At 60.2% G+C, this 17644-nt stretch overlaps 1 protein-coding gene across 1 annotated transcript; it reads right to left on the bottom strand.

Moving 5' to 3' along the window:
- Window positions 1-2543: 2543 nt before the first annotated feature.
- On the bottom strand, window positions 2544-13737 carry MDH2 (malate dehydrogenase 2). The gene is made up of 9 exons (XM_055137156.1): window positions 13582-13737; window positions 6447-6615; window positions 5911-5994; window positions 5618-5727; window positions 5140-5265; window positions 4671-4748; window positions 3978-4077; window positions 3431-3582; window positions 2544-2814 (listed from the first exon to the last, which is right to left on the bottom strand). Exons 1-9 carry the CDS (start codon window positions 13645-13647, stop codon window positions 2683-2685), a joined length of 1017 nt encoding a protein of 338 aa, XP_054993131.1. The 5' UTR covers window positions 13648-13737; the 3' UTR covers window positions 2544-2682.
- Window positions 13738-17644: the final 3907 nt, after the last annotated feature.

Raw genomic sequence — 17644 nt, forward strand, 5'->3', positions numbered from 1 at the left:
GGCTCTGTGCTCAAGGGTCACTCCTGGCAGGGCTCAGAGGACCATACGGGGTGCTGGGTCGGCCGTGTGCAAGGCAAGCACTTGGTCCTGTACTCTCTCTCCCATAACCCTAAAGGAATTCTTATTGGACCCTGGTTATGCATAGAAGTGTACTATATATAAACCAAACAACTACTGATAATAAATCATAAAAAGATTTAAATTTTTCTGGCCAAAGCAATACAGGGAGTAGGGCACTTGCCTTGCACACAGCTGACCTGGATTCGATCCCCGGCACCCCATATGTTCCTTCAAGCCCCAGCCAGTAGTGATGCCTGAACACAGACATAGAATTATTCCCTGAGCACTGCTGGGTGTGGGCTGGAGCAATAGCACAGTAGGTAGGGCGTTTGCCTTGCACGTGGCTGACCCGGGTTCGATTTCCAGCATCCCATATGGTCCCCTGAGCACCGCCAGGAGTGATTCCTGAGTGCAGAGCCAGGAGTTACCCGGCAGGGTGTGACTCAAAAAGAAAAAAAAACTGCCGGGTGAGGCCCCTAAACAACAAATCAAAAGGGTTCAGAGAGATAGTGCAGAGGGCAAGGTGCTCTCCCTGCAAGCCTCCAACCTGAGCTCCATCCCGACATCCCTTATCTTCCCTTGAGCACTACCAGGAGTGATCCCTGAGCCAGGAATAAGCCATGGCAGGGCCGGGTGTGTCCCAAATACCAAAAATAAAATTGAAATAAGCCAGGTTCTAGAGAACGCTTACAGCAAACGGGTGCTTCCTTCTCCGGCCTGCTCCCTGCCTCCCAACCTGAGCCTCCGCATTGTCTCCCTGACCAGCTTCCAAACCCCAGGAGCCCAACCTCACTCACTTCCGGCTCCCACAGCCCTGTCCGCAGCTCTCCCGGCAGAGGTGGGGGCTGGGGAATGCGCCTTCTCCTCCCTGACCTGAACGACCGTCCGCTTTGCAACCGTGGCCTCCAGCTCCCCCTCCTGGTATCCGCGAGAAGTGCAGGGGGATTCCGCCAGGTCCCTGCGCTGTCCCTCCCTCTGCGTTAGTGCTGAAGATGGCTGTCTGAGCGACTCGCGCTTGCCCTTTAATGACCCTGGTTGTGGGGGGACCCCGCGTCTCACTTCTAGGCTTCCTCCCCCTGCAAACGCCTGTCAGCTCAATCCATTGTATGGCGGGGTATTGGTGGGTTTTTTTCGGGGGTGGGGTGGGAGTCTGGGCCACACCGGGGGCTGCTCAGGGTTTACTGCGCTCAAGGGTCAGTCGGTGGGGCTCGGAGGGCTGTGTGGGGCGCCAAGAATCAAACCAAGGTTGGTCACGTGCAAGGCTGGATAGGTGGTACAGCGAGTGGGACACTTGCCCTCCATTCAGGGCTGCTGTCTGGCACCCCATATGGTGCTCGGCCAGGATTGAGCCCTGAGCATCAAATCCTGGCGTTGCTCAAAACACCAAAAATCAAATCAAACCACCAAACCCAAAGGCAAAGGCCTGACCCACTGCCTTCCCCCAGGCTGTTTCAGCAGAGAACATGTGTTACTTTGTAATGGAAACAATGGCACTCCTGATAGATTCTAGCTCTAGTTGAAAAGTAAAACACATAATGAGTCATTGGACACGAGCACGCATGCACGCGCGCGCGCGCGCGCACGCGCACACACACACACACACACACACACACACACCCTTCCATGGTGCAGAGGCAAAAGGTGCTGGGGGTGGGGGTGAGGGTGTGGAGATGCTTCCGTTGCAGAGGTCCTGGTTCCTGACCCTGCACAGTCCACCATGAGGGGACTGGGTCCCCTAACACCCCATTCCACAAGGCCATGTGAGCACAAGCGCCTCTGGCCCTACTGCTGGAATGCAAGTCACCACTGGGGCGGGGGCCTGGGGCAGTTGGTGCTTTAGTCACTTCTCTGCCCAGTCCAACTTCCTCACAGCCCTGGCTGTGGCCGTCAATGTCCTTGGGTGTCAAGGCCCAGGTCAAAGGGCTGGTGCTCACGGTGGCCAGAGGCCCCTTCCAGGGCAGCTTCATTAGAGCCAGGAACGTTAACACATTGGCCTGGTGTTAGCTGGGCACCGGCCCCTTGGGGTCAAAGGGCACTGCAGGGTATCACGCACTGGACACAACCCTCTGAGGGGCTGCTGGGTGCAGAGCAAGGTGCTAGACAGGCTGGCCAGCACCAGTGCACAGATGTGAAAAGGCTGCGAATGGCCGGTAGGGTGCTGGCCTTGCACATGGCTGACCCAGATTTGATCCCGGGACCCCACATGTCCTGGAGCCCCAACAGGATTGATCCCTGAGGGCAGAGCAGAACATCAACCCTGAGCACCACCAGGTGTGACCCAGGACAAAAAACCAAACCAAAGCAGAAGGCTGAGACCTGCAAGTGTTCTCTGCAAGCTGCTGATGGCACTGCAGCGCAGTGCTCAGGGACATCTAGCTCAGCCTCCTGAGGCGGCGGCAGGCACGGGTCAGCTGAGGGTCAGGAGACACGAAGGTCAGCCCTGCCGGGAAGCAGAGCCCAAGAAAGACACACTGACACAAACATCAAAAAACGGATTTTATTGACACGCCGGGAACCGGCCAGTGATGGCGGGGTGGGGGTGGGGCGCGGCCCCGCAGGGCCGGAGAGGGTGGACGGCCATGATGTGTGAATAAGTTAGGGAGCCCAGGCGGCCGGCGCCGCTCACTTCATGCTCTTCACGAAGTCCTCGCCTTTCTTGATGGACGCTTTCAGCTCGGGGATGGCCTCGGCGATCATCTTCTCCTCGAACGGGGTCACCTTGCCAATGCCCAGGTTCTTCTCCAAGCCCTTTTTCTGCAGGAGGGAGGCGGAGGGGTCAGTTCTGCCCTCTCCCCTGGACTCTGCTGGGCTGGGCTCTGGCACTGGCACAGCCTGTCCTACTGGGGGGCCTGAACCCGCACCCACAGACACAGCGCACTCTCGGGGCCTGTCTCTCTCCTGAGGGGCTAAGGGCCAACACAGCACACGGCTGCCGGCGCGATGCCGCCCTGGCAAAGGTCAGCATCGGCATGTGGGGCCGCAGCCTCAGCGACTGAACCTTCTCCCCGAGACCCTTTTCTGTTCAGTCTTGGGGCCACACCTAGCGGTGCTCAGGGATTACTCCAGGCAGAGCTTGGGGACCTATGGGACGTTGGGGATCAACCCTGAGCCCAGCGGGGTAAGCCCTGCCCTCCGGAGTGGGGCAAGGGGCAAGAAGGGGCGAGAAGGGGCCGGGTCAGCCTTGGGACTGGCCCCCGAGAAGGCAGACAGGGACGCAGCTGACAGCAGTGCCCATGGTAGTGAGACTGGCAGAGGGCAACGGAACCTCCCACACTCCCGCACAAAGGAACGGGGGAGCACACAGAACAATGGGCTCGAGCTCCCTGGACCCAGGGGCGGAGAAAGTCCCCCCCAGGCGTGGCGTTCATACCCCCAGCAGCAGCGGGGTGGAGAAGTAGGTGCAGTCGGTCTCCTGGGACTTCACGTAGGAGCACTCCACCACGCCTGACTTGCCATTCATCGCGTCCACGAGGGAGAAGACGAAGCGGGCGCCCGCGTACGCCATGGACAGGGTGGCAGAGCCTAGGACACACACGGGCACAGACAGGCTCAGCCCAGCACGCGGTGACCCGGAGTCCAGCGGAGCTCAGCCTCCCGGCCAGGCCACGCAGCACCCCGCGCTCCACGGGAGGCTGGAGGGCACCAGTCTGCTGCTCCGAGAAAGGAGGTCAGCCCCAGCGCCGCTGGCCCGGCCCCCACTGGCACAGACCCCCCAGCACCACATATGGGTCCCTGAACTCAGCCAGGACTGACCCCGGGCACAGCTGGGAGTGGCCCCGAAACAACAAGGTGACGACGTTGCCAGGTGGCACCGTAAGAAAAACAGCAGGACTTGGCCTGTCTTGTTTTTGTTTTGGAGCTCCACCCCCCCCCCAGCCAGTCTTTAACCGTAAAACCTGCCGCCTCTGAGGACCTACCGGCCCCAGCCTTAGCCTTCACCACCTCCGTGCCGGCCTCCTGGATGCGCCCCGTGAGGGCGGTCAGCTGGTCCTGGGGGAAGTCCACCTTGGGGGTGCACTGCAAAGTCACAGCCAGAGTCAGTGGGGCAGGCGGCCGCCCCGCCGCCCACCCGAGTGCCACCATACAGGGAAACAAGCCCGTTGGTTGAGAGCCGCCGATGGGTGTGTGCTGGGTTCTGGGCAATGGACTAGTGAGATGCGAAGAAAACGGTACAGATGGTCCGAAGAGCCACCTCGGGTATCGCACCTTGTATATCCTGCACAGCGACCAAGAGGGAAGAGCCGCGCCCCTCCCCCCAGTCTGCGCTGCAGGAAGGTGGCCCCACAGCAACCCTGCACCCCTCCCCCACCTGCAGGGGAGCCGAGGGCCCCGTGAGCAACATGCAGATACGCAGGTGCTGGACTGTGCTTTGGGGGAGAACACCCCGACAGGGCATGTGGGGCTGTGGGTCTGGGGGTGCTGGAGTGTCCTCCTGCATTTCACCTGGGCCTGCTCCCTTCTGATCAGGCCCAGATTTCTCCAGCTTTGTCGCCTACAACCTCTTTCCCAGAAGCTTCCAGCCACATGCTCTCCCTGGCACCCGAGGCAGGACCGCCTCAACCTCCTAAAGGCTCCACGCCACAGCCCGAGCGCCCGCAGGAGACACGCACCTGAGAGATGAGAGGGATGATGGTCTTCCCGGCGTGGCCGCCAATGACTGGGACGTTGACTTTAGCTGGATCCAAATTCTGGCCACCAAAATGTGAAGCCTGGTTAGCCTCATCTGTCAGGCTCTTTCACGCACCAGCCACACCCGACCCACCCAAGAACCGACGCTGGCAAGTCCGCAGGACACAGAACCCGGCAAACGGCCCCCTCAGAGCCCAACTCCAGCCCAGCTGCTGTGTCCCCTGGACTCGGGCCTGTGGCGACGGGACCCAGGAGCGAGAGGCCGCGCCCCCGAGCTCTCTCTGGCCCTCAGGAATTCACAGGACTCTGGTGGGAGTCATGGGAGGTGCTGGCTGGCCCCAGGGGCAGCCCACCGATGAGCCCAAGTGCCCTATGCGTGCTGCGACCTGCTGCCCACCCCCCGAGATAGGACCCGGCAGGGTCACTCGCAGGCGCCCCGGCTGTACCTACCTTCAGCTCAGCAATGAAAGTGTTGGCCCTGACAATGTCCAGGGTGGTCACCCCGAAGATCTTGTTGGGGTTGTAGACGCCATGTTTCTTGAAAACTTCCGACGTGATGGGGATGGTGGAGTTGACCTGTGAGTCGGGAGAGGCCACATGAGCCTGCCTGCGTGGACGGCAGAGCCACTCCACACGGTGACCACAGGTGTCCTGAGCCCTGCCACCCACCGCCACCCTGGGCCTGTCCCTCAAGTTCAAGGGCTGTTCTGTGAGGTGGGGACAGAGAAACTCAGCACTTTACCAGAGACCAATCCCAGCCCACTGCCCGAGGAGGAGACGGGGAGGGGGGGCCCAAGCCCTGGGTGTGGGGCGGTCAGCGAGAGCGTGTGTGTCCAACTGGAGGCAAAGAGGGACTAAGAAGAGCCCCCAAGTTTGTGGGAGCCACCGGCAAGAAGCAGCTGGAGCAGGTGCCCCCGCAGACACTCACCGGGTTGGCGATGACGCAGATCATGGCCTCAGGGCAATGCTGGGCGCAGGCCGAGGCCAGGGTGGCCACGATGGTGGCGTTGGTGTTGAAGAGGTCGTCCCGGGTCATGCCTGGCAGAGAGAGTCGCCTCAGGACACACGCTCTGGATGGGCCCCGGCAAGTCGGGCGCGGGGAAGGGTCCAGAGGGCCAAGTGGCCGAGGCAGAATGTGGGGTGGCGGGTCCTGGGGCCCAGGCTGTTTTTAGGGAGACCCCGGCTCTCACCCCCCACGGTGAGCAAGGCTCACACACGTACCTGGTTTCCGGGGGACCCCGGCCGGGATGACCACCACTTCGCAGCCCTTCAGGCAGTCTGGCAGCTGCTCGGGTCCCAGGTAGCCTAGGAAAGCCCGAGGACAGTGACCACGGGCGGCACGGCCCGGGAACCCTCCCCGTCACCCAGCAGTGGGGAGGCGCGTCAGAGGGACAGGCCTGTGTGGAGGCCGCAGGACACCCTCAGTCCCGACACACCTTCTCCTCACAGGAGCCTTCGGACACACCGTGGAGCCCAGGGGAAAAGAGGGAGAGCAGAGGACATGGGGGACAGAGAAGCCGGACAGGGCCCGGGAGGCCGGCAGCCACGGTCACTCTTGCCGCAAGGAGGGGAGCCCGGCGTGGCCGTGCAGCTGGGCTGGAACCCTGTCATGCTCGTGCTCCCACTCAGCAGGGCAGCTGGGGGCACCCCACAGGCCACCATGTGGGACAGTGACAGGTGGGTGCCAACAGAGCACCCCGGAGTGTCACAGGGCGGACACCGGGTGGGCACCGACGCATCTGCGTCCCCCCTCATACCTTTCACGTTGGCTCTGGTCTCAATGTGGCTGAGGTCGGCGCCCACCCCGGGCGTGTGTGCGATGTCATAGAGCGTCAGGCGGGTCACCAGCGGACTGTTCTTCAGGAGCAGGGAGAGGGGCTGCCCGATTCCGCCGGAGGCCCCGAGCACGGCCACCTTGGCATTGCTCTGCGGAGAGGCACGAGAGGGCGTGTGGGCGGGGAGAACCTCGCAGGGTGACGCGAGCGGCTCTCTCGGCGGGTCCAGAGGGCCAGTCTGAAGTCCAGCCGCTGTCCTAGAAAGCCCGGGTGGGCATCTGCAGACGGGGCGAGGGCCAGGCCACTCTTCAAACAGGCCCGACAGGCTTTCCTCAGCCCAGCGGCTGGGCTGGCTCCAGCGGCTCCCTTCAAAGCGAGCTTGAAAGGCCACCAATGCCCGAGCAGACGTCAGTGGACTGCAGGGAGGTGTGGGCGGGGGCCTGGCAGCTGACAGCACACGGGAGCGAGCACCGGCCCGTCTTCTCAGCCTCCTCGGGCCCAGCTCTCCAGAGGGGGCCGCCTCCCCTCGACTTGGGCAATTCTATTCTGTTTGAGGCCACACCACCCCCAGGAATGCGCAGGGCTTAGTCCTGGCTCTTCGCTCGGGGACCACTCCTGGCGATGCTTGGGGACTGTATGGGAGATCTAACCCGGGTCTGCAACGTGCAAGGCCAGTGCCCGACCCACTGTACTATCACTCTCGCCCCCCCCATTTATGCAAATTTTACCTGTGGCACCCCTGGAATATCCTGGGGCCTGCTAGTGGCTGGCCCTTGTTTCTGTGGCTCAAACCTCGGGGTACATGGAATCAGCTGTAAGCAGCTGCTGGGGCTCCCAGCGGGGACTCCCCGCCACCCAGACCCCCGAAAGTCTGCAGGGAGTCACAATCAAGGGCCCTTCCAGTTCCTCCCCGAGTGTCCCGGGGAACAGTGACCGTTTGCTGGACGCTCCAGACAGCCGAACATGCGAGTGGCCATCTGGGTCAGCCTGGAATGCAGCCGGGGCAGCAGGCAACAGTTACTCACTGAACTTTTCACTGATGGTGTGAGGTACTGGTAGAGTTTCATGTGTACCTAATTCTAGTTTTAAAATAATCTTTATTGGGGCTGGAGCAACAGCACAGCGGGTAGGGCGTTTGCCTTGCACGCAGCCAACCTGGGTTCGAATCCCAGCATCCCATATGGTCCCCTGAGCACCGCCAGGAATAACTCCCGAGTGCAGAGCCAGGAGTAACCTCTGTGCAGGAGTAACCTCTGTGCATCACCGGGTGTGACCCAAAAAAAAAAAAAAATCTTTATTTTCTGATTTGCGAGCCAAATCCAGCGGGGCTTGGTGTGCAGGGGACAGAAGCCAGGTTGGTAACATTTATGGCCAGCACCTGACCCACGGAACCAACTCTCTGGCCCCCGAATCCAACCACACCCACCACCAGTGCACCCACCTCCCTCCCCAAGTCCCCACTGCTCCTCCCTGACAGTCACACAGAAATGGAATCACATTCCAAGTGTCCCCTCTCCCCCAGCACACTTCCAAGGTCCAACCCCATAGTGGCTCCCTTTACAGCCAAACATGCCCTTCCATGGAAAAACGTTTATCCACCAGCTAATCAACATTCGGGCTCTCCCTGCCTTTCGCCTTGTCCCAAAGCTCTGAATATTCATGCACAGCTTTGATGTGACTGTTTTACAGGTGGGTGCCAAGCAGGGACACGGGTGAGCTGCGTGCTGTTCCCCAAAGGGCAGCTCCGGTTTTAGGCCTCGGCTACGGTCCACCAGGCCTGGCTTCCTGCTGACCTCAAATCAGACTGAAATGAGCAGCCAGTGACTCGGGCCAAGACACGAAGGGCCCATGTCCAGGCTGCGGAGGGAGGAAGTGGCCCCCACAGTTCCCCACAGTGTGAGAGCAAGGTGGGGCCCAGCACAGAGCAAGTGGCCCTTGTGGGCAGGGGCCCGGGGGAAGGCCAGGAAGCTGTCTGGGAGCGGACCTGCGAGGGGGCCGGGGCGCAGAGCGGGTGGGACTCAGGGACGAGGGGCGGGTGAGCGGGCTGAGCTGCAGCTCGGAGGGCTGGTCAACTCTGGACACGCACGTGTGCGGGTCCTGCGGGCTCAGGGCTTGGCACGACACTGAGGGCAGAGCCCAGGAGAACCAGCATTGCCGGATGGTAGGGCAAGAGGCAAGGTCAAGACCGACGGGGACCTCAGGCACCACCACCAGGCCACCACGGTCACTCAATAATGAATCTAAGACTGCTTCCCGTGACTTCTGATGGGGGAGACCCTGACCCTTGGCCCCACCAAGCTGGAAATACTAGAAGTGAACCTGATCCTTGCTGGCCTGTTACTGCCATACTGATGGGAGACCCTGACCCTTGGCCCCACCAAGCTGGAAATATGAGAAGTGAACCTGATCCTTGCCGTACTGCTGTCTGCAGGGGACAAAGCCCCGCCTTCCCTCCTGCCCTCACCTGCACTGTGAAGAAGCTGGGAGATGAGACATTTGCCCTGTCCTGCAGATGAACCCTCCTAAATGGGTATCCCTGGGACTCATAAAACATCTCCAGCTATAGGGGCTAGAGCAATAGTACAGTGGGTAGGGCGCTTACCTTGCAAGCGACCAACCCGGGTTCGATTCCCAGCATCCCATGTGGTCCCCTGAACACTACCGGGAGTAATTCCTGAGTGCAGAGCCAGGAGTAACCCCTGAGCATCACTGGGGGTGACGCCAAAAAAAAAAAAATCTCCAGCTACAGGCTGGAGAGATAGGACAGCAGGGAGGGTGTTTGCCTTGCACACAGCAGACCTGGGTTCGATCCCTGATACCCCATGGTCCCTGATCCCTGAGGGCAGAGACAGGAATAAGTCCTGAGCACTGCCTGATGAAGCCCCAAAAACATAATAGGAAAAAAATATTTAAACAACCTTCAGTCAGCAGCAGTAAGCGTGATTCTAATCAAAACTTATAAACAAGGGGGGCTGGAGCGATAGCACAGCGGGTAGGGCGTTTGCCTTGCACGCGGCCGACCCGGGTTCGAATCCCAGCATCCCATATGGTCCCCTGAGCACGGCCAGGGGTGATTCCTGAGTGCAGAGCCAGGAGTAACCCCTGTGCATCGCCAGGTGTGACCCAAAAAGCCAAAAAAAAAAAAAAAAAAACTTATAAACAAGGAGGGAGATCCGTTCTGTTCCTGACAGGCAGGCGGCTGCCAGGGAGACGGGCGGTGACAAATAATCCCAGAGCACCCATGTCACCCACAGCGGCCACCAGGTCTCGAGGTCACTACTCACAGCACCCAATGCCACTGAGACCTGTAACAGTGAACTCCGATTCGCAAAAACCAAGAGGGGCTGGAGCGACAGGACGGCGGGGAGGGCGCCTGCCTTGCACGAGGCCAAGCCAGGTTCAATCCCCAGTACCCCTTAGGGTCCCGCGAGTCCACCAGGAGTGATCCCGAGTACAGAGCCAGGAGTAAGCCCTGGGCACCGCAGGGTGTGAGGGTGTGAGCCCCAGACCCTCAAGCATGGGTGGGGGTAAGGCTCAGCAGTACAGCACCTGCATGCGCGAAGGCTGGGTTCAATTCCCACCCACATACCCCAAAACCAAAACCAAGGGGCTGGGAATGTAGCTCGGTAGTAGACACAGGATTTGCATGCAGGAGGGCCCTGGGTCCATTCTCCAGAGCACCCTGCCTCCCCCAAATTTCACAACTCCCCCCACACCCAGTGTGACTTACTTAAGGACGCATTACCCAAAAGGCCATAACCAAGATTTGGGGAGGGGAAGAGTTTGTTGTCTTTTTTTTTTTTTTCATGTAGGTGCTGTGATCCCAGAGAGGTATCAGAGGGGAGGGTGCCTGCATTGTACATGGCCGACCAGGTCAGATCCCCAGCATCCACTATGGTCTCCCAAACACTGCCAGGTGTTACCCAAGCACCAAAAAATAAATAAAGCTGGAGTCGTAAGGGGCCCAGAGACAGTTAACGGGTGGGCTATAACCCTGCATGCTAGAGCTCGCCTACCAACCACCAGCACCACTGACTGTGGCCCCCAAACAAAAACACCAAATTGGGGCTCTGAAGCCTAGTCTTTGAGGTCACAGGTTCTGGCCTAACCAAGCCAGAACCCCGAACACCGCCGTCTCAACCACCCCAGTTTCCATTATCTCTGCAGCCCAGAGCTGCCCAAGCCTTCAGTCCCTGATTCCAACTCTGCATGCCCCCCACCCCCCACCAGGTCTCCTGCTGGGTATTGCTGTGACCCCACAATGCAGAATCCTCCACCTCTGTTGTTTGGTTCTGGGTCACACCGGCAATGCTGAGGACTTCCTCCTGGCTCTGCACTCAGGAATTACTACTGGTGGTGCTCAGGGGGACCATATGGAGTGCCAGGGATTGAATCCATGCAAGCAAATGCCCTCTCGGCCCCCATCTACCTCTGTTCTGAACAGCACCTTCGTCCTCCCAAGTCCCTCCCTCTCCGCACGTGAGATGCCTAGCAGAGCACATGGGCCCGAGAGACAGTACAGGGCAAAGGCACTTGCCTTGCACAGGGCTGAACCAGGCTCAACCCTGGCACCACCAGGAGTGGTTGCTGGGCCCAGGAACAGAAGCCTGCATACTGCCACGCAAGGCCCCAAATAAAATAAAATCTGGACTCTCTCTTCAGACCTCTCCCCAACCAGCTCGTTTTCATCCTTTTTTTTTTTTTTTTTTTTTTGCTTTTTTGGGTCACACCCGGCGATGTTCAGGGGTTTCTCCTGCTCTACACTCCGGAATCACTCCTGGCGGTGCTCAGGGGACCATATGGGATGCTGGGAATCGAACCCGGGTCGGCCTCGTGCAAGGAAAACGCCCTACCCGCTGTGCTATCGCTCCAGCCCCTCGTTTTCATCCCTTTATCTCACTTAGGTTCCTAGCTCTCCTTCCTAGAAGTTCAAGTTCTCATCCCTTCACCGCCTTGCCCAAGAATCCCCCGACATGGCCTCAGGGCGGGAATACAGTATGGTTTCCAAAGCCCAAGGAGGGCTGAGGGCCCGCTGTGGGGCACAGTCCCACCCACTGGAACCCAGGATGGAAAGGACAAAACGTACATCTCTATTAAGAATCAAGCTGCATGGGGCTAGAGCAATAGTGCAGCGGGTAGGGCGTTTGCCTTGCACACGGCCAACCCGGGTTCGATTCCCAGCACCCCATATGGTCCCCTGAGCACCACTAGGGGTAATTCCTGAGTGCGGAGCCAGAAGTAACCCCTATGCATCGCCGGGTGTGACCCAAAAAGCAAAAAAAAAAAAAATCAAACTGCCAAGGAAGGGTCTACAGCAGGGCCCACGAGTGCTAGTCCCACCCAACATGGACCGAGAGTGGGCGAAAGCTGCCTTCACTCCGGCGCCACGGGGACGTTTCTGTCTGATTTCACCCCAGCAAGGGCACAAGAGAGCTCTTCAGTATCAGAGATAAGCTGCATGCTTCACAGCTACACCAGCACCTCCTTACTCTTCACTAAGTCTACTGGGGGCTGGAGAGACCGCACAGCAGGGAGGGCGCCTGCCTTGCGTGCAGCCAGCCCAGTTCAATCCCCGGCTCCCCTGAGCACCACCAGGTGTGGATTCAAACCTTAAAAAAAAAAAAAAAAAAAGTCTACTGGGGTTGCTTCTAAACTTCCACATCTTGCCTGCCTGTGTTAGGACATCTGAGCCAAGAAAACCCAGAGCTGCGTGTCCAACCCATCTTCCAGGGAAGGACACGGGACCGGAGGCACCAAGGGATGCACCGTCTGGCTCCTGACTGATTCCTTCTCTGCACCTTGCTGTCCAACAGGTCCTGGAAGTCCACTGCATCCTGCTGGCCCCTGCCCAACCCCGCAAACCTCACCTCCAAAGGTTGAACCAGCCTTGGTGCGTCCCAGGCCCCGCTCCAATCTCATCCCTGCCCCCTATCTGATCATCGCTCAGCAAACCCCACTGTTTTCCTTTCGGTCGGAACAGGACACCCCCGCCCCATCTTCATCACCCCCACTTGCCCCAAACTTACTCAACTCTGGCCCATCTCCAGGCCATCTCAGCCTGGCAGCGCCGCCCAGAGAGACACACACTCGGTGCCCCATCTATTTTTCCAAACGAATCTAAGGCACAGGAAACTCAGGGGGAGAAGCAACATGATTACAAACCCGGGACCTCCTCCATCACCTCTCTGAGGGAGATGCTAAGGGGCCAAGTGGGATCTCCCGGGGCCTCAAGCTCTGTCAGAAGCATCTGGGGTGCCACGTAACGCTAGAAGGTGCCAGGTGTTCGCTACTAGCGTCCAGGTGACTGACACGGCAGCGGGGGCCACCCAAGGGCTGAGAAGATGGCTAAAAATAACTCCGGCTTAGGGAGTCGCGGGCCAGGCCCAACATCATGGGGGCAGGATGGCTCCTTACAAAAGGTCCTGGGACACGGCTGAGGGGTACAGCGCCTGAGGCCCTGGATTTGATTCCAGCATCAAAACCAGCAACAATAAAAATGTAAAGGGGGGGGGGCTGAAGATAATACAGCTATAGAGGGCGACTGCCTTGCACGCAGAGGTTCAGGGTTCGATCCCCAATACCACATCTGGTCCCCTGGGCCCGCCAGGAATAAGCCCTGAACACAGTTGGGCGTGGTCCCCGCAATTAAGTAAAAATAGGTATATGCTCAAGGCCCGGGTCTCTTCCGGGGACTAAGGCGCCTGCCTCGCATGCAACTGGCCCCAGTACGACTCCCAGCACCGCAGATGGACGCTGGGGCAGCGCCAGGGGCGCCCTTCTTTAAGTACGTGCCAGGCAAAGCCCCGGCGCAGCGCCGGGTGTGGCCTCCAACCCCGCTGCCCACTAGCGAGGGGCGTCCGGGGGTCGGACGGCACGCGCAGGGCGGGAGCGCGGCGGGTCCGGCTCTCGGCGCGGACCTGCAGGAGGAGGACTGGGCATCCGCCGCAGGGAGGCGGCCGGAGAGCCGCAGGGGCTCCGGGGAAAGCTGCAGCAAGATGCAAAGGCGCCACGGCCCAGCCCGGCGGCCCCAGCCCCGGCGGCGGGCGGGGGCGGCGGCGCGGGGGCCCCGCAGGCCGGGGGCGCACGTGGCCCGCACGCAGCACCCCCCCGGGCTCACCTGGGCCGAGGTGCTGAGGCGGCGGCGCAGGGCGGCGCCGGCGGGCCGGGCGAGGGCGGAGAGCATGGCTGCGGCGCGCGGCGCGGGCGGCGGGCGAGCGGGCGGGCGGGCGGGCGCCGACGAGTGACTCCAACGACCTCCACACGCTGAAGTGGCCCCGTCCGCCGCCGCGCCGGCCTCGCGATAGCGGCCCCGCTTCCGGCCACGCCCCCTCCCGGATCTCGCGGGACCGGCTCTGGGCGCGCCGCGCGGGCCGGGTCCTAGCGCGCGCCGGCTCCGGGTGGACGAGGACGGGCTGGTGGTAGGGCCACCCTTACGGGAGCCGTTTTCCGGAGGGGGCCCGAGTCTGGCTGTGACTGAGACGCGTGTGTCCCCACCCCACCCCCGACCCTCCACCCCTCCGGCGGGGAGAGGGGAGGCCGCTCGAAGCGCTGCAGAGGCAAGAGGGCCCCGCCCCCCGCCGGGCCCCCAACCAACCACTCCAGTGCAAACTCATCTGCTCCCCCAAACGCGCACAGACAGCCCCCCTGCCACTGCCGTCCACCCTCGGGGGTGTGCACCGGACCTCCCCTGTGTGGGCAGAAGCCCGGGGCCCCCACGATCCCTCGGGGCAGGCTGGCTCTGAGCCCCTCGTTTAGCAATTGAGCACGGTTCAAGGAGCTTTGTAGGAGAGCTGGGGCTCGAGGTGGTCACGTGCGCGCCCGCGCCCCTGCCCGCGCCCGCAGCTTTGCCCGGCAACGCTCAGAGTGTCACCCAGCTTGTTTCTGCCATAGGAACCGCGGGCGCGGCCACTTCCTTCCGAGCTTCTCCACAGCACAGCGGGTTCGCTAGTTGCCCCACGGCCTCGGGGCCCGGTTCCCCTTCCCTCCCGCTGGGTTTCCTGGGCCACCGGCCCTCCGAGGTCAGCGTCAGGTGGGCCTTCCGAGGCGCTGAAGGCCTGGTAGGTGGACACAGACGCCGCCGTGCGGGGGGATGTGTCTGGAGCAGTGGTCAGGGAAGCGGGGTCTTAGAGGTCAGCCCACCCCAAAGCGTTATAACGGATCGGATGCTGGGTCACCCAGGCGACTCAGGCCTCCTGCCACCCCTGTGACTTTCCCTACTGATGATTCCCTTCCCTTAGCCGCTGGACTGAGTCAGAACATATCTGCACCCACTGGGGGCGTGACTCAGAGGCCCGAGTTCTTGGATCCCTGGCTGGGCCCGATCCCCCAAACACTGCAGGGTGTGAATGCCCCAGCCCGCAGCCCCCCTCAAAAACACGAACAAAATACCCCCAAAGTCCGTGGTCACTGGCTGGCTCCCTCCCTCTCTCCCCGTGTTATGGAGCCCTTGGACGGGGCTGAACTCCAGCTGCCTTCCCGCCTGCAAGGCACTCCGGGGTCTTAGAGGGAGGCAGGGAAACTGCTACTTAAGTAGCGAACGGTGCCACCCTGGGAGCTGCCCCGAGCTGTGGGCACACAGGAGGTGCTGGGCAGCCGGCTGGGGACCATGGGAGAGGTTCTCCGGAGAGTGAGTGAGACCTCTCAGCTGAAAGAGTGGGTGCTAGGGGCTGGAGCAATAGCACAGCGGGGAGGGCGTTTGCCTTGCATGCGGCTGACCTGGGTTCGATTCCCAGCATCCCATATGGTCCCCTGAGCACCGCCAGGGGTAATCCCTGTGCATCGCCAGGTGTGACCCAAAAAGAAAAAAAAAAAAGAGTGGGTGCTAGTCTCAGAGAGGGGGGGGAGGCCTGGGGGGGAAGAGAGATGGAGGGAGAGGGAGGAGAGGGAGAGAGTAGAGAGAGAGAGGGAGGAAGGGAGAGAGGTCTTGCTGGTGTCAGAGTGATAAAATGAGGGTACTAGAAGCTGGGCCTTGAACAGTATACAGTACACTTTATACTTTATTTTATTTTGCATTTTGGGTCACAGCCGGCAATGCACAGGGGTCACTCCTGGCTCTGCACTCAGGAATTACCCCTGGCGGTGCTCAGGGGACCATATGGGATGCTGGGAATCGAACCCGGTTTGGACGAGTGCAAGGCAAACGCCCTACCCACTGTGCTATTGCTCCAGCTCCTACACTTTATACTTTTCCCTTTTTGGTGTTGGGGCCACACCCAGCAGTGCTCAGGGCTGAGTCCTGGCTCGGTGCTCACAGATCACTTCCAGTGGCTCTCAGGAGTTCCGGGAATGAAACTTGGGTTGGCGCCCGTTCCACTGTACCATCTCCCCAAGCCCATGAGTGCTGCTTTGAGGGTACAGGAGAGCCCCAAAAAAGGCCCAGCAGCAGGAAAGTCCTTCTTTCCTGGGGACAGTGACCATTGGAATGGCCTTGAGGATGAGCCTCTCCTTATCTCTGGTGGATGATTTACCCCTTTATCTTATCAGTAGAGCTGACAGCATCTTGTTTTCTAGTCTATCTTTCTGAGTTCATTGTCCAGCATGTTACCAGCCTGAGAGTGGGGGGGGCGGGCGCTGAGAATTTGGGGAGAGTTGGTTGGTTTTCTTTTTTTTTTTTTTGCTTTTTGGATCACACCCGGCGATGCACAGGGGTTACTCCTGGCTCTGCACTCAGGAATTACCCCTGGCGGTGCTCACGGGACCATATGGGATGCTGGGAATCGAACCCGGGTCAGCCACGTGCAAGGCAAACGCCCTACCCGCTGTGCTATTGCTCCAGCCACGAGAGTTGATTGGTTTTTGATAAGGCTGGAGGGGGGTAACAAGTCAGGGACAAGCAGATTGTGCAAGGACCAGTGTGGAAGTCGATGTGGAGGTCTCATTCTGTTCAGCAGGGAGAACCCTTCGTAGGGCGCAGCCGAAAGAACAGACGCAGAGCCCGGAGGAGGGAGAAAAGGCATTTATTCTATGGCAGTTACAGTATTTATACCTCCCTGTTGGGAGGAGGTGGTGCCGGGACCCCCAACAGAAATGCAGGGGTGGCACGGGATTTAGCTAGTAATAAACAAATGCTGATAGGATAAGATCAGTAAGATTAGGAGTGGCAACCTTTGCTAGGTGTGGCATGGGGTTAGCTAGTGATTAAACAAATAGTGACAGGATAAGATCAGTAAGGTAAAATGGCTCCCTACAGACCAGGATGTCAGCCCATGCTCGGCAGAGACACTAGACTGACCTTGGCCCTTTGGATGCTTCTGACCCCCCACATTTCCCCCTGGGAGTCCTTGGCCGAGTCCTTTCTTATTGGAGACCGAGGCCTGCAGCCCTTAGAGCAGCCTGAGTGAGGGGAGGGGGGACCTGGTCACCTCCGGGCCTGGGCAGGGCCCTTGGGTCAGGGGTCACATCAGAGGAGCAGGAGGGAGGAGGAGGGGGCAGGTGGCACCACCGGGCCACCTCCGTGGAGCCTGGGAGTCTGGTGACAGGGAAGCGAGTAATGCAGGGTCCCACAAGAGAACCTGGTGTCCCTCCGCACTCAGGCCGATTTCTGGACCACGTCTGCGGCCTGTCCCAGCTCGGTGTTCCAACTTGGTCAGTTTTGTCACCAGGCCAATGTCCCGCTGGAAGCCAGAATTCCTGATCTTCATGCTGCCCTCGGCCACGCTGGCTGATTAACTTAGCCAACTCCTGTGTTAGTCTTTGCCCGAGACGTTTTCTTTTCCCTGCTCTCTGCACAGTGCTCACTAGCCCGTGTGCCATTTCTGTGTCAAGTCCATGCAGCGATGACTCTGGTGTGGCACCACCAACTGGAGTCCTGGGCCATCCTGGTCCAGTCCGAGTGTCCCACAGAAGCAGGGCACAGGCGTGGCTGTGGATTTTGGCTCAAGTCTGGACCATCCTCTGGGTCACGGGGACATAGAGTGACGCTTATGAGCCTGGCCGTTTGAGGGACTTGAGGGATGCGGTAGATCCTGGAGTCCAGGCCCAGCCTCTCGGCAGCTCTGCTGTCCTCGTGTGTGGCACGGGGAAGACCCTGTTCCCACTTAGATTCAGGCCATGATAACCCTTAAGAAAATGCGGGTAGGGTGTTTGCCTTGCACGTGGCCGACCCGGGTTTGATTCCCAGCATCCCATATGGTCCCCTGAGCACTGCCAGGAGTAATTTCTGAGTGCAGAGCCAGGAGTAA

Source organism: Sorex araneus, chromosome 4 (genome assembly GCF_027595985.1).
Source record: "Sorex araneus isolate mSorAra2 chromosome 4, mSorAra2.pri, whole genome shotgun sequence".
NCBI lineage: Eukaryota > Metazoa > Chordata > Mammalia > Eulipotyphla > Soricidae > Sorex > Sorex araneus.

Coding starts and splice junctions, on each gene's coding strand:
- MDH2 (XM_055137156.1), bottom strand. CDS start 13,647: ATGCTCTCCGCCCTCGCCCGGCCCGCCGGCGCCGCCCTGCGCCGCCGC. Junction 6,616..13,581: donor GCCTCAGCACCTCGGCCCAG/GTGAGCCCGGGG, acceptor GCCTCTCCGCAG/AGCAATGCCAAGGTGGCCGT. Junction 4,749..5,139: donor CTTTCATTGCTGAGCTGAAG/GTAGGTACAGCC, acceptor TTTGGTGGCCAG/AATTTGGATCCAGCTAAAGT.